The 13,443-nt window shown below is 43.8% G+C and overlaps 1 protein-coding gene across 2 annotated transcripts; it reads right to left on the reverse strand.

The window, feature by feature from the left end:
- Positions 1-1,162: 1,162 nt before the first annotated feature.
- dnpep (aspartyl aminopeptidase) lies at positions 1,163-8,997 on the reverse strand. 2 transcript variants are annotated; one of them, XM_073462613.1, is made up of 15 exons: positions 8,922-8,997; positions 8,347-8,437; positions 6,832-6,920; positions 6,470-6,583; positions 6,213-6,338; positions 5,678-5,802; positions 5,465-5,549; positions 5,136-5,243; positions 4,896-4,973; positions 3,849-3,929; positions 3,560-3,720; positions 3,211-3,250; positions 3,007-3,108; positions 2,293-2,460; positions 1,163-1,433 (listed from the first exon to the last, which is right to left on the reverse strand). In XM_073462613.1, the coding sequence occupies exons 1-15, from the start codon at positions 8,925-8,927 to the stop codon at positions 1,383-1,385; spliced, it is 1,425 nt and encodes a 474-aa protein (XP_073318714.1). In that variant the 5' UTR covers positions 8,928-8,997; the 3' UTR covers positions 1,163-1,382. The 2 variants fall into 2 exon arrangements, with proteins under 2 accessions (XP_073318714.1, XP_073318715.1); XM_073462614.1 differs by lacking the exon at positions 8,922-8,997 and adding an exon at positions 8,779-8,879.
- Between the last annotated feature and the right edge of the window lie 4,446 nt (positions 8,998-13,443).

Here is a 13,443-nt window from a genome sequence, read left to right on the forward strand (position 1 = left end):
CACAGGGGGAGGAAGGAAACAGATCAGTCTGCACAGACCTGCATTAAAATATTAAAATCAGTGTTGCATAAAGTACATGAAGGTCACACTCGAGTCAAAGTAAAGATGTCGTGTTAAAATATTATTTTGGTAAAAGTGAAAGTCACCTATAAGAAAAGTACTGGAGGAAAAGTCTTTAAATGCATTAAAGTATCAAAAGTAAATGAAACTGAAGTTTACGTGTGTGTATAAACTACTTGACTGTGGTGTCGTCACCTTTTTAAAAATATTTTGTATTAATATTTTTAATCCAAAGTGTGTAACTCTAAAAAATCAATGCAAAATGTCTCCTGTTCTGGCTGATGAGTCTTTTAAACACCTGCACAACAACGTTATCACACCGACAGCAGCAGCTGCTGAAGCTGAAACCAGATTAACTGTTTTTATGTTTGGTCCGGTGGTTCCCGGCCTCGGGCTCAGTGCCTCCAGACTGACACCAGGTTCATCTGAGGGTCCTCACATGATTCAAGCTAAACAAAAAATCTGATTCATTTTTACATCCTTTATGAGACATATTGAAGGATTTGATCAGTTATCTGACGGCAGATATCTCTTTAACATCGAGGACATCTGAAATGCAATGAAGCACAAGACAGATTCCTTGTAAGAGGTCACAGGTCAACACGTGTTGGGAGTCACTGGTTTAATCTTTGACAATTTATCCCATTAAAAAGGTTCGTCATGTTTCTAAAAGTGAAATCTACAGCCATGAAAAAATAGGATAAAGAAGGCAGCAGAAGATGGAAACACACAAGAACAAGTTCCTGTATTTACTCGTCAGTTCTTCTGTTATTTTTGCCTCCTTTTGTTTTTTTTATTGATGTAATAAATGTGTCTGATACTTTCAGATAAATAATGTGATAAAACTCAAAAGTTAAGTGTGATAACAGCCATTTCTTGCAGTGTGGAGGAGTCGCCCTCTCTCGCTGCATCATGACGTGTTCGAGACAATGAGAAGTCGACTCATTCTGCCAAAAAACTGTCCGGACGCTCTGGCAGAGCCCCTGAGAGCGTTTTATTAAAAGTGAGGAGGAAATCAATTACAGCAGCTTCTCCTGCAGGATGAAACCTGCACATCAGCTCCACGCAGACCAGAGATGAATGAACAGGACGACTCAGGAAAAACTTTTCAGTATCTTTATTTTCTAAACAATTTCAGTTCTTAAGAAAGATCAAGAAGTGCTCGTGAGCTGTGATGTGACTTCTTCTTTGGTGGCACAGTGACGACATCATTCAGTCATTTTCAACATCAACATGAGTCTCGATCGACACTTTTCCTGATTCCTGAAACGTTGAAAACGACGCGAGATCCTCGGTTCCGTCCCGTCGGGGTTCTTGCGGCTCTAGTCGACGACCAGCGAGCGCCTCACTGTGGGGAACAGCTCGAAGAAACCCTGCAGGAGGAAGCACACAGGAAGAAAAATGAGATGAGGGATGAAAACAACAAACTACTTCTAACTCATGTGGAGGAATTTACACCGAGTCAGCCGAGTGTGTAATTCCTGAGAAACTGAGGAGAGAGGGATGAAAACGTGTGAACAGATACAAGCCGACATATTCTGATGAAAATGAGCGTAAACACACAAATGTTGATGTTTTACATGTTAAATCTGAAAACCTGCGACACGAGTTTTGTTAACCGAGTATTAATCTTGAATCCTCCGTCGTCGCCGGCCTCCGTTTGTCAGAACAATGGGATAGTGTGAAACAAGTCGCAGCGAGTGACTCACACCACCCACGTTAGAAACACAACAGGGGACGTTTCATTTCGTAGTCCAGGTCAGAAACTCAACAGGCTGCTGAGAGTGAGGAAATAATCAATTCTTAGCTGCAGTGATTCTCCTCTGAATGATTTTGTCTCCATGCAGGAAATTAAATCCCAATTCCTGCCACGATCACTTCTTATAATTTGTAAGACGAAGCTGCACGTTGCTCACAGCTGACGTAACACGTTCATCCTGTTTAGTTCAGTTCGTTTCTAAATAAAGTTCATCAGATCATAAAAACTGGTTTGCATCACTTAGAAGTGGATAAAAGTCGTCATTTAAGATGCAGCGATAATCGTTTCATCATCGTATTGAATTAAACTGAATCAAATCCTGAAGTGCGTCGAGATTCAGCCACTACAGAGTTTAAGAGTCATTTGTCTGACCAACAGTTCAAAACCTGGTTAATGATTTACTGCTCAAACCCTCCTGACTGTCAGAGACGTGTCTGAGAGGGAGGGTGCGCTTGTTTCACAGACGGGGTTACCTTGAAGAGGGTGGTGCTCTGCAGGACGCTGGAGGTGCAGCACATCTCTCTGATGGAGTGCATGGAGAGCTGCGGCGCTCCGATGTCCAGCACGGGGACGCCGAGGCGGGCGGCCAGGATGGGTCCGATGGTGGTTCCACACGGGCTGTCGTTACGGACCATCACGTCCTGCAGGAGGAGGACGTGCACGTCAAACTGTCCTGATGGTGTAACTGCTCCTTTAATTATTTACAGATGATGATTTCCCTTTCACACTTGGATGGTTTTGCTTCACTTGTTATTTGTTTCAGACGTGTTTCTAACAACTGAGATTAAGATTTTTGCTCCTTTTCATCGACTAGATATGAAATGTGATGTTGATCCTGATGGAAACCGAATTATTCAAAAGCAGATTATCTTTCACATGATACAAATCTTTTCTTTGTGTATTTTCGTCCTCTTCTGCAGCTGGAAACAAAAATATGTTTCTTATCTTGAACATGAATTATTTTCTTTTCCTCTTTGTGTCGTCCTGGAGCAGCGACACGTTGTGTTGCTAGGAGATCTGTGTTCGCCAGCGAGTGACTCAAGACACACAAAACAGACGAGAAGCTGCCGAGCCTCCATCTGCAAACAACTCATCTATTATCACACACACACACACACACACACACACACACACACACACACACACACACACACACACACACACACACACACACACACACACACTACCTGCAGAGGCACCCCGACCTTGCCTGCGACCTCTCTGACGACGGAGGCGGTGACGGCGGTGGTGGCGTAGCGCTGGTTGCTGTTGAACTTGATCACTGGACCCTGAGAGGAGAATTAGTTTAATGATAAATGACAGAAAAACAGGTTTGTGATTTTGTGTTTAGACTTTTTTAAATGAAGGGATGAATAAAGAAATGTCTTCACCTTGTGGAAAGCCGGTCGGTGGTTCTCTTCGTGCTTCTCTCTGAGAAGAAAATCAACAGTTTAGATAAAATATGAGACAGAAATCAGCTAAACTCTGCTGAAGACGCTAAAGTTTACAATAGAGAACGTCACATTCCTACATAAAATCATCTTAATGTAACTTTTCATTTCAAACTTCAGTGTTTATCAAACAAAATTTTAACATTTTGGAAAAAGAAGACGTCAAATTTACATAAATAAAACTTCACTCCTCACACTTTGTCCTCTCACATCATATCTGTATCATGAAAACACATCTCGTTATCGTGAATATTGCGGCATCAGATACTGTGTGTGTGCTGGTACTGACTGGTAGTTGGGGTGAATGGCGTGCGCCATGTCGGCGCTGATCATGAAGGAGCGCGGCGCCGCCTGCTGGAAGGCGGTGAGGTTGGCGGCGGAGGAGGCGAGGCGGCTGAGGATGAGCTCCGTCAGGTTGGACTGAGCTCCCTGAGCGCTCTCTGAGCCCACCTACAGGAAACACAACGCAAACACACCACACACAACACACACAACACACAACACACACAGATCATCAGTCCAGTGTTTCTGCTCCAGGATGGTTTCATTACTGAGCGGTTCAGTTCAGTCCAACTCACCTCCTCGTTGTCGTACAGAGTGATCATGCGGACGTTGGGATCTTTGGCCAGAGAGTCTCCAGAGCAGGACTCCACCAGCGCCTGAAGACGACACAGTGAGACAGGAAGAGACGACACAGTGAGACAGGAAGAGACGACACAGTGAGACGACACAGTGAGACAGGAAGAGACGACACAATGAGACAGGAAGAGAGACGACACAGTGAGACAGGAAGAGACGACACAGCGAGACAGGAAGAGACGACACAGCGAGACAGGAAGAGACGACACAGCGAGACAGGAAGAGACGACACAGCGAGACAGAAGAGAGACGACACAGCGAGACAGAAGAGAGACGACACAGTGAGACAGGAAGAGACGACACAGTGAGACAGAAGAGAGACGACACAGTGAGACAGAAGAGAGACGACACAGTGAGACAGAAGAGAGACGACACAGTGAGACAGAAGAGAGACGACACAGTGAGACAGAAGAGAGACGACACAGTGAGACAGGAAGAGACGACACAGTGAGACAGAAGAGACGACACAGTGAGACAGAAGAGAGACGACACAGTGAGACAGAAGAGAGACGACACAGTGAGACAGAAGAGAGACGACACAGTGAGACAGGAAGAGACGACACAGTGAGACAGAAGAGACGACACAGTGAGACAGAAGAGAGACGACACAGTGAGACAGAAGAGAGACGACACAGTGAGACAGGAAGAGACGACACAGTGAGACAGGAAGAGACGACACAGTGAGACAGAAGAGAGACGACACAGTGAGACAGAAGAGAGACGACACAGTGAGACAGGAAGAGACGACACAGTGAGACATCTTAGTGATTATTTGTGACTTGTGCTCCTGACTTTCCACTAACTGGCAGTTATTTTTACTTTCAGTCGGCAGAGAAGTCGACCGACATCCTCAAATCTTAGCGAAACACAGGGCGAAGGTGAAAACAAGAAAACAGACTAAAGAACCAGAAGAAGAAACTGAATCATGCAGGAGAAACGAGCAGACTGTCGCTTCTCTGACAGTGCAGATAAAACAGGAGTCTGACCTGCAGGGCGCAGTAGCAGCTGTGGAGATTGTCCAGGCGAGGAGAGTAGATGAACTCCTCGTACACTCCACCCAGCGCCTGCAGAGAGGACAGGAGACCAGCGTGAGACACACAGATACATGTTGCTAATCTACAACAGAGGGGGACACACTGAAGCATTCAGCAGTGAAACAAGCTTTGCATCATTCATAATACGACACTCGGAGGTGGAGGAGGTCAGTGGTTGATGTTCAGACTCACCGCGGGCTGAGTGTCGGTCAGGCAGAGCTCAAAGTCCAGCAGAGCTTCGGGCTCGACGTCCAGCTCTGAGCACAGAACCTTCACCAGCGCCGGGTGGTGTTTCTCTGCCTGAGGAGGGAAATACAACAGCTGTCATTCTGAAGTCGCTTGATTCGATCACCTTCGTTGGTGTTAATTTAAGCTGATATTAAACATTTTGTTCTTGATTCTCTATATTCTGCATTCTGGGTTTAAGAGGCTCAGTAATCTGTGAAAAAGTAAAGAGAGACGAGTGTTTCATAGTTTCCACGGTGAAACTGAGACGTCAGATAATCAGATGTGTGTTTTACCGTGTTGGTGGCACAGCTGGCGTCTCCGGAGGACGCAGAGCCCGTCTCCAGCTCCTCCTGGACAGCGGTGGCGATGATCGGCACGCTGAGACACAAACACACACAAACTTCAGTATGATTTTGTTAAATGTTGGATCGTGTTTTCCTTCTGTGACGCCTCATGTGTGTCTGAACTCTGTATCTAAATCTAACACTGTTTAAGGTGTCACTCACAGGTGGTTCTCCTTGTTGGGGCCGAACGAGTCGTTGATGTCTCTCTGCAGGTGGATGGCCAGGTGAGGGATCCTGAGCAGAGGCCTGGGCACGTGAATCAGCCGGTGAACCAGCCGGCTGTCGCTCTGTGGACACAAACAGGAGGAGGATGAGGAGGACGGACAACTGTTGATCCCATATATTAATGTGAGACAATGAGATGAAGTCTGGATGATGCGTTCACTTTAAAGACATGTGACTGATTTGTCAATGAACATCAGAGCAAAGGCAAGAATTTCCCATTAAAACCAAAGTAAACTCTAAATGTAACTGTCTTGTTTCATCTGTCTTTAATAATAAAATGAGCCCAGAAACTGCACTCAGCTTCCATCAGAGCAGAAAACTATAAATACATGAACTACAGAGTGGAAACAGGATTTTATCTCCTTCTAACATCAGTCTCAACAACAACACCTCAGCTCCTACGACTGTGATGATTGAACATTAGCTGTTAAATCTGTAAATGATTAATGAACACCGTCAGTCCTCCTGGTACCTTGACCATGACGCGGCCGGCGATGGTCAGGTCGCGGTCGAACCAAGTGTTCCAGATGCCGCCGCCGTAGCACTCCACCCCGACCTGCAGGCAGCCCTGCTTCGTCCTCTTCGACCTCGGCTTCACCTGAAACACACACACGTCACCTCAGCAGCGATCTACGGTGACACACAGCCGGACTCTGTCTCTTCGTAGGGATGTAAAGAAACGTCAAGAGGCAAACTGTGATGGACAGGTGGGAGGGGGCGGGCTCTCACCCTGAGGCAGGGGCTGTCTGTGTGGGCTCCGATCATGGAGAAGCCGTTTCCTGGCAGGTAGAGGCCTCCCACAGCGAAGGCGATGAGGCTGGAGAAGTTCCTGGTCACAAAGTACTGAAAACAGCAGGACGGGATTTAAATAAATGATGATATTCTATGTTCATGTGCACAGCTTTAGAAAAGGAGGTGATATATTTTCATTTTTAAATCCTTCACTCATCACTTCCTGACTTCATTTGAAAAAATACGTCTAAAGAATCTGATGACACTTGAAATCTCAGCTTTAATATTCTGACATTGTGATAAAATCTGTATGTAGCAGCTGAAACGAGGGAACCGGAGGACCGTTAACTCCGACCGACCTTCGTGGACGGTTTGATGTCCCACTGCTCCGTCTCCTTCAGCTCGATGAAACCCGCCTCCAGCAGACGCCGCCGGCATTCTTCAACCACTACGGACGAAACACACGAGACAAACTGAGGCTGGAGTCTCTCTGCTCGCCGCCGCACTGACGTTTATTAACATCATGGTCAGCAAACCGGTTACTAGTCCTGCTGGAAAAGGAGATGCTGCTGTCCTTTTCCAGCAGGACTAGTAACTAGTAACTAGTAACTGAGATACTGGATTTTTTTCTGGATTACATTACAGGGAAAAAATGAACTTTTCCATGATATTATAATGTTTTTTGAGATGCACCTGTACATATTTCTGCACTGCAGTAACCGTTTTGATTTTTTTAATTCAGTTAGTTTGTATAATGGACGTATAATAAAGCTGCCTGATGCTTTTCTGAGTCAGTTACATCTGTTTTTGTACAAATAACATTTTACAGCAGCAAAGTCTTCAAATAAAAACACTTTCACTGCAGAAAACATCGTCTGATTGTTAATTATGTGGCTATTTAACAGAAACGTTGAGTGTTTCTCTCTGTTTTTACTCCAACCACTCGTTGTCACTTTTAAGAAATAGTCATATAACTTGTTGGAACAAATTAAAGTCTTTCTGTCTCTCTCGTGCTCGAGATCACAGTCTAAAGGTGGAGACATTATAAAATCTCCGCTCCATCTGCAGACGTTATCTTATCTCCAGCTCAAAGTCGTCTGATTATCTTCTTAAACTTTGTTCTCATATTAAACTCCGAGCAGCTGCAGCGTTGTTGCCGTCTCTCTTATCACACACAACCTTTGTTTGAACGCTTCACCTCAAATAGTAGAAATTATAAAAGACGTGCGATTCTTTCAGCAGAAGTTCAAAATGTGTAAAAGCTCAGTTTTAGAATAAAAACACAAATGTTGTCACGACTTTAATGCACCTGACTGCCGCCATCGCTGCTGCACCTTCAATCAATCAATCAATCAATCAATCACAATACATTCTGTAATTATATTTACGCCTCATGTGCACATGTACAGATATATTCACATGCACCACCCTGCTGTCCTGTATTATTATTCTGCAAACTCTTTATTTGTTATTGTATTATTATAATTACAGTTATTTACTAATTCACCATTTCTGTGAAGTGAGTGAACCAGAGAGACAATGAACATGTTAAATCTGGACTGTTTGTGGGTTTTATAGGAAAAAAAGTGACTCTAAATTTAACAAAAAATGTACAGAAATGTAAATCAGAGGCAGAAACTTCATCCTAAAGATAAAGTCTGGCTCATCTTTATTTAGTTTGTCCTACAATTATATTCATGACTGAGATTTCAGCACAAAATACACTTTAAAAATGTAAAATACATGTTATATCTCATGCATAAGGTGCATTTCACCTCATTTACTGTATTAAATGTCAGTGTTTGTGGTCGTAACAGTGAATAAAGGAAATGTTGGTACATTAAAGGTTCAACCCGCAGTTTTTCAGCCCTCACCGTGATATGGAGACACTCCTCTGTTGACAAACTGCAGGAACTCCCTGGCTGCAGCCTGCACCGCCTCCTTGGAGCTTTTCATGGCCGCAGACTGAAGACACAAGTCACAAACAGTCACAAACAATCACAAACAATCACAAACAATCACAAACAATCACAAACAATCACAACAACGCTTCAGCTGCACAAACTCAGCACCGCCGGCAGCTCGCGACCCCGCCGGCGAGTTCAAACTTCGGACACTAATCGCGAGATTTCAGCCTTTTACACTTACGACTTCTCGATACGCCGGACAGAGAGAGTCAACATGTAACGACGGGCAAAATCATAAATCATAAAATGACAAATTACCCACAAACTTTATTATAACCACGACATTACCGCGCAAAAGCCACACCTGTCCGATAAAGGACGCAGCGCTACTTAGCTAACCTCTGCTAGCTTAACCCGACAACTCTCCGCCTCTTCTTCTTCGCGCCTCTTCTTCTTCTTCTGGCTAAAGTCAAAGCAGCAGTCAGCGCCGGAGCAGCACCTCCACACGCAGCAGCGGCTCTGGTCGTTTTTATGACACTTACCTGCATTAATGACACTTTCTGATCAAACTCTGAAGTCCAGACACCGAACACAGCTGACAGGAAGACACGGAGCAGCTGACAGCTGCTGTCACACACAGCGCCGCGGCGCCACAGCGACACGCAGCGGCCGGGCGGTGCAACTGCAACTCCATCAGTCATCACAGGAGCTTCAGACACTTTTCATTTATTTTAATCTGATTATAATCCTGAATGTTCACGTCATTATTCTTTCTGATGAGTCTTAGTTAACTTTGTGAGGGCCTTGAGAAATAAGTGATTTTAGAGGTGGATATAAATAAATGAATAAATAAATAAATAAAAAGCAATAAAGAAAGAGGGAGAGATTCACATGGTGGCAGCCCCCTGTCATAACTATGGAAGCACATTCCTGCCAGTTTAAGAAAATAATGAGATAAAAAGTCAAATGTATTAAATAAAAAGTCAAAATTATGAGATAGAAAGTCAAAATTATGATAGAAAAGTCAAAATTGTGAAATAAAAAGTCAAAATTATGATAAAAAAGTCATAATTATGATTAAAAAAGTCAAAATTGTGAAATAAAAAGTCAAAATTATGATAAAAAGTCATAATTATGATAAAAAAGTCAAAATTGTGAAATAAAAAGTCAAAATTATGATTAAAAAAGTCATAATTATGAAATAAACATTAAAAGTTATGATGAAAGTCAGAATTATTAAATCAAAGACAACTACTTGATTGTTTGTTTCCTGCCACAGACATTTTCTCAATATCCAGATGTGTCACATGTTAAAGGCTCCTTCAAACGCAGCTGCAGCTGTTGATATCCCACAATTCCTTGCACAGGATTCATTTGTTTATTGGGGAGTTTGCGTGATCGTTGTCAACATGCAAAGCCAAGAAATATTAGGTAGTCAAGGTGCATTCACTGAATGTTTTCAGGCGTTTACGAGTCATGTACATGTTCACACTGCACAGTTCTCCATCATGTGTTAAAGTGAAACATTGGGGCTGAACTCTGCTTTTTATTTTGAATCCACCTCTTTCTCCTCCTGATTTCACTGTATTGTTTGAGGACCTTTCCTTCCTTATCTCCTTCTGACTCACTCATGTAAATTTACTCTCCGTTTCCCATGAAGACATTTATCACCACAGGAACCGGCCATATATAGTCCTGAACAACGAGGGAGGAGGGGGACCGAGGAGGAGGAGGAGGAGGAGGAGAGACACAAGACGATGAAGAGATGTTTATATCAGCTGTCAGCTCCCAACGTCTGTCCTGCTGCTGAGGAAGCCCAGGGGAGCGAACACACACACACGTTAGCGTCATTCTCTAATAATAGATGTGAGAGCAACAGGCTGCAGAGTGTTGAACATACTGGGATAAAACAGCATCTTAATGGTTCAGTGGTCCGACCAACTGGGAACCAGAACCTGTCCTGCAGACAACACCATGTTCTGTTTTATGCACGAGACTAAAGTCAAAATTTGTGAAATTAAAGCTAAAAAAGTGTCCAAACCACGAGGTCTTATACAGGAAACAGTGTTTGTGATTATATTTTTCCAAGAAGCTTTTAAGGAGACACGTTCTGCTCATTTTCAGGCTCATCATTTCATTTATATTCTTCCCCTCCTGTCTGAAACGCTCTGTCTCTTTAAGGCCCCGCCTCCTGAACATCCCGTCTGCTCTGATTGGTCGGCTCACACACGCCTGAGCCAGCACCGCTAACAACACCAGAGCAGCTGTGCTAAATCAATGCTTACGCCCCAGACTAGCATAATGTCTGCAAATGTGTGACCGAGTGACTGAGTATGATGTCACAAAGTCACAGAATTAAAGGCGGGACTACTGACGAGGCGTTCAGGTGCAGTGTTTTCTGCGGGAGAGAGGAGCTTCTTTGACCTTTTGAACTTTGAAGATCGTTTACATGCACAAGAACCTCTTCATCACAGCGATGAAAGGAAAAAAATAAAAAAGCATAATACATCTCCTTTGAAAGTCACTTTAAAGGGACAGTTCACCCCAAAATCAAAAACACACATCCTCCTCTCACCTGTTATTCATCCATCCAGATAACTTTGGAGTGAGTTGCAGAGTTTTGGAGTTAATGGAGCTACATTGTCTTGATATCACTCGTATATCGTTATGGCCCAGATACCTGTTCAGTCATCCATCCATGCTTCTCACGGTTGACGTTTGACATTTGCCGCAGGTGTTTGAGCCCCGATAAAACAAACAATGGCTCATTAAAATCTACTTAGCAGCACTTAGTGTAAGTCACAGCACCGAGCTGGAACTGAGGCACCTCAATGAACTGCAGCCTTAATTAATCAAGGTAGAGAGGTCTGTTAATCCTTTAGAGCCGCAGGATTAAAGACACTAAAACCTTTCTGTGCCTCCAGTTGACTCTCGAGGCTGAAACTCAGACTCGTTTTAGATGTTTTCTCACTGGGACCAGCAGTTTCTATGCCCACCCTACAGCCTACAACAGCCAATGAGTGATCACGTAGACAGGAGACCCTCTCTCTTCTTCCTCCTCTCTCCTGAGCCACTTACACACCAGCCTCCGGATGATTGATGCATCATGTAGCCAATGAGATTCCCGATCCAGTAATATATAGTTTATTTCAGTTTTTAAAGCCCTGAACTTGGAAATTATGCAAGTTTATAGGCTGTTTTTCCACCTCAGCACTTGTTTTTGACTCTTTTATCAGCACAAAGTTAGTGTAAATAAAGAAATAAAGAACTATGATGAGTTTAAGGGTATTTTTAGGTCACACAATTACATTTTTTGCCAGGTGCCTGAATATTTCCTGGTGTTAAGTGTTGATTTTCAGAGATATTGCTACCGCTCATCTGCAGGCTGATGTTTGCATCAAAGAAAGTATAAAAACTTAATCTTCCAGGATTAAAATGAGGTCAATTATATTCCTGAAAAACCTCTATCAGTGGTTTTTAAGTGATTTTCCCTTTAAACATGTTTCCAACAGGACTCCAGTGAGTCTGCTGGCAGAGGAAACCTCCTTGTAAATCCACTTCACTGTCACACACACTAATGATATCATCATTAACAGCACATATTGTTTGGGAATGTGGGCTTTCTCCTTCTCTGCAGTCACACGCTGTTCACTGTGTGTCTCTCGGGATGGGATAGTTTTCCTTTTAAAGGCAGGTTGGTCGAAGCTCTTCCCCCCACGCCTGCCGTCATCAACAACCTGCGCCACCTCGCCATGTGAGGACGACGCAGAGGGCTGAAAGCCACCGTCCGTCGTTGCATCCTCACATCGTTATGTCGTGAGATCACAGAGGAGGAGGATTTAGGAACAAAAATGAATTGGTTAACGCTGCAGAAACATTGTGATCATGACAGAAAACAGGACAATCACACGCTTTGCTGATCAGTTCATCGACCCCGACGAAAAACTCAGCTCCTCTCATTCACTTCAATGAGATGCTGTGTTAGCTCAGTTTCCGGTGCAGGAAAAGCTGCTACACTGGTCAAATCGAACATGCATGCACACATTTCTGTTTCTGTGCAGTGTTTTGGTGTCTGAGAAGCCTTCAAACTCAAGGAAACGCCTTTTCAGCAGCCTTCCTGCAGCAATACTCCCCCACAAGCACCGACCCAGTCACCAGAATAAATGTTAGCTGAGTTCGTTTCTGCAGAAACACAGATAAGTTCGAACTGAGCGTTTCTTTATGTTTGTTGATGTTGAATTTTCTGTTTCTCTCTTGTCACAACGCTGTTCTTATGCTCTGGTCAGGGTTATAAAACGCCGTGGTTTGGCATGAAATACCTGTTTTACTCGCCACGATCACGGATGGAGAAGGTCAGACTTCCCGTGAAAAAAAGCCGGTTTTGGCAGCCAAGGAATCAGCTGGAAATGTCTCCACGTGTCCTTAAAATATCCAGTGGTGTGACTCAAACTGAGGTCGGCCGTTTGGCTGCAATAACACCATTTTTATTCTGAATGTTTTCTAAGTAACTTGTAACTTAAGTTACTGGATAGATGTGGTGGAGTAAAAAGTACCTCAAACTTATACTTAGTTACATTCCATAATCTACTTAAGTTTTTGTAATTCTGGTTATTTTCCCTTAATAAAGTTACATTTTGAACCTTTTTCTTCCAGCGTTATCCAGCTTTTGTGTTGGGTTGGACCTGAAGGGTTAAAATCCAAATGTTCAGAGACATGAATCTGTGATGTTCTGAGTCATGTTTCAGCTGCTTCTATCAGTTTGTGTGCAAAGCATCAGCATCACAGATCGTTAAGATGATTTTGAAGACATAAAGATGGAAAATGATGAAAGACGGAGAAGGTGAGGGGTGAGGAAAGGAGGCAAGGAGGGATGGAAGAGGAGACGAGTGATAGAAAATGAGAGAATGAGGCGTCGATGGAGGAGAGACAGGGAGGGCAGCTGAGAGGGAGGAGGGGGTGAGAAGAAGCGAGGGAGGGGGTAACTACAAATAGCCCGGGGCAGTTAGTCCTCCCTCAGTGCTTCCCTCTGCTGCAGCCCTCTCCAGGCTCTCCTCGTCCTCCAAC

The sequence above is a fragment of the Pagrus major genome, chromosome 24 (assembly GCF_040436345.1).
Source record: "Pagrus major chromosome 24, Pma_NU_1.0".
In the NCBI taxonomy this organism is placed as follows: domain Eukaryota; kingdom Metazoa; phylum Chordata; class Actinopteri; order Spariformes; family Sparidae; genus Pagrus; species Pagrus major.

Excerpts from the sequence above, each read along its gene's own strand:
- dnpep (XM_073462613.1), bottom strand. Across the intron at positions 3,721-3,848 it reads CTCTGTACGACAACGAGGAG|GTGGGCTCAGAGAGCGCTCA; the intron begins GTGAGTTGGACT and ends TGTTTCCTGTAG. Across the intron at positions 2,461-3,006 it reads AGGTCGGGGTGCCTCTGCAG|GACGTGATGGTCCGTAACGA; the intron begins GTAGTGTGTGTG and ends CTCCTCCTGCAG.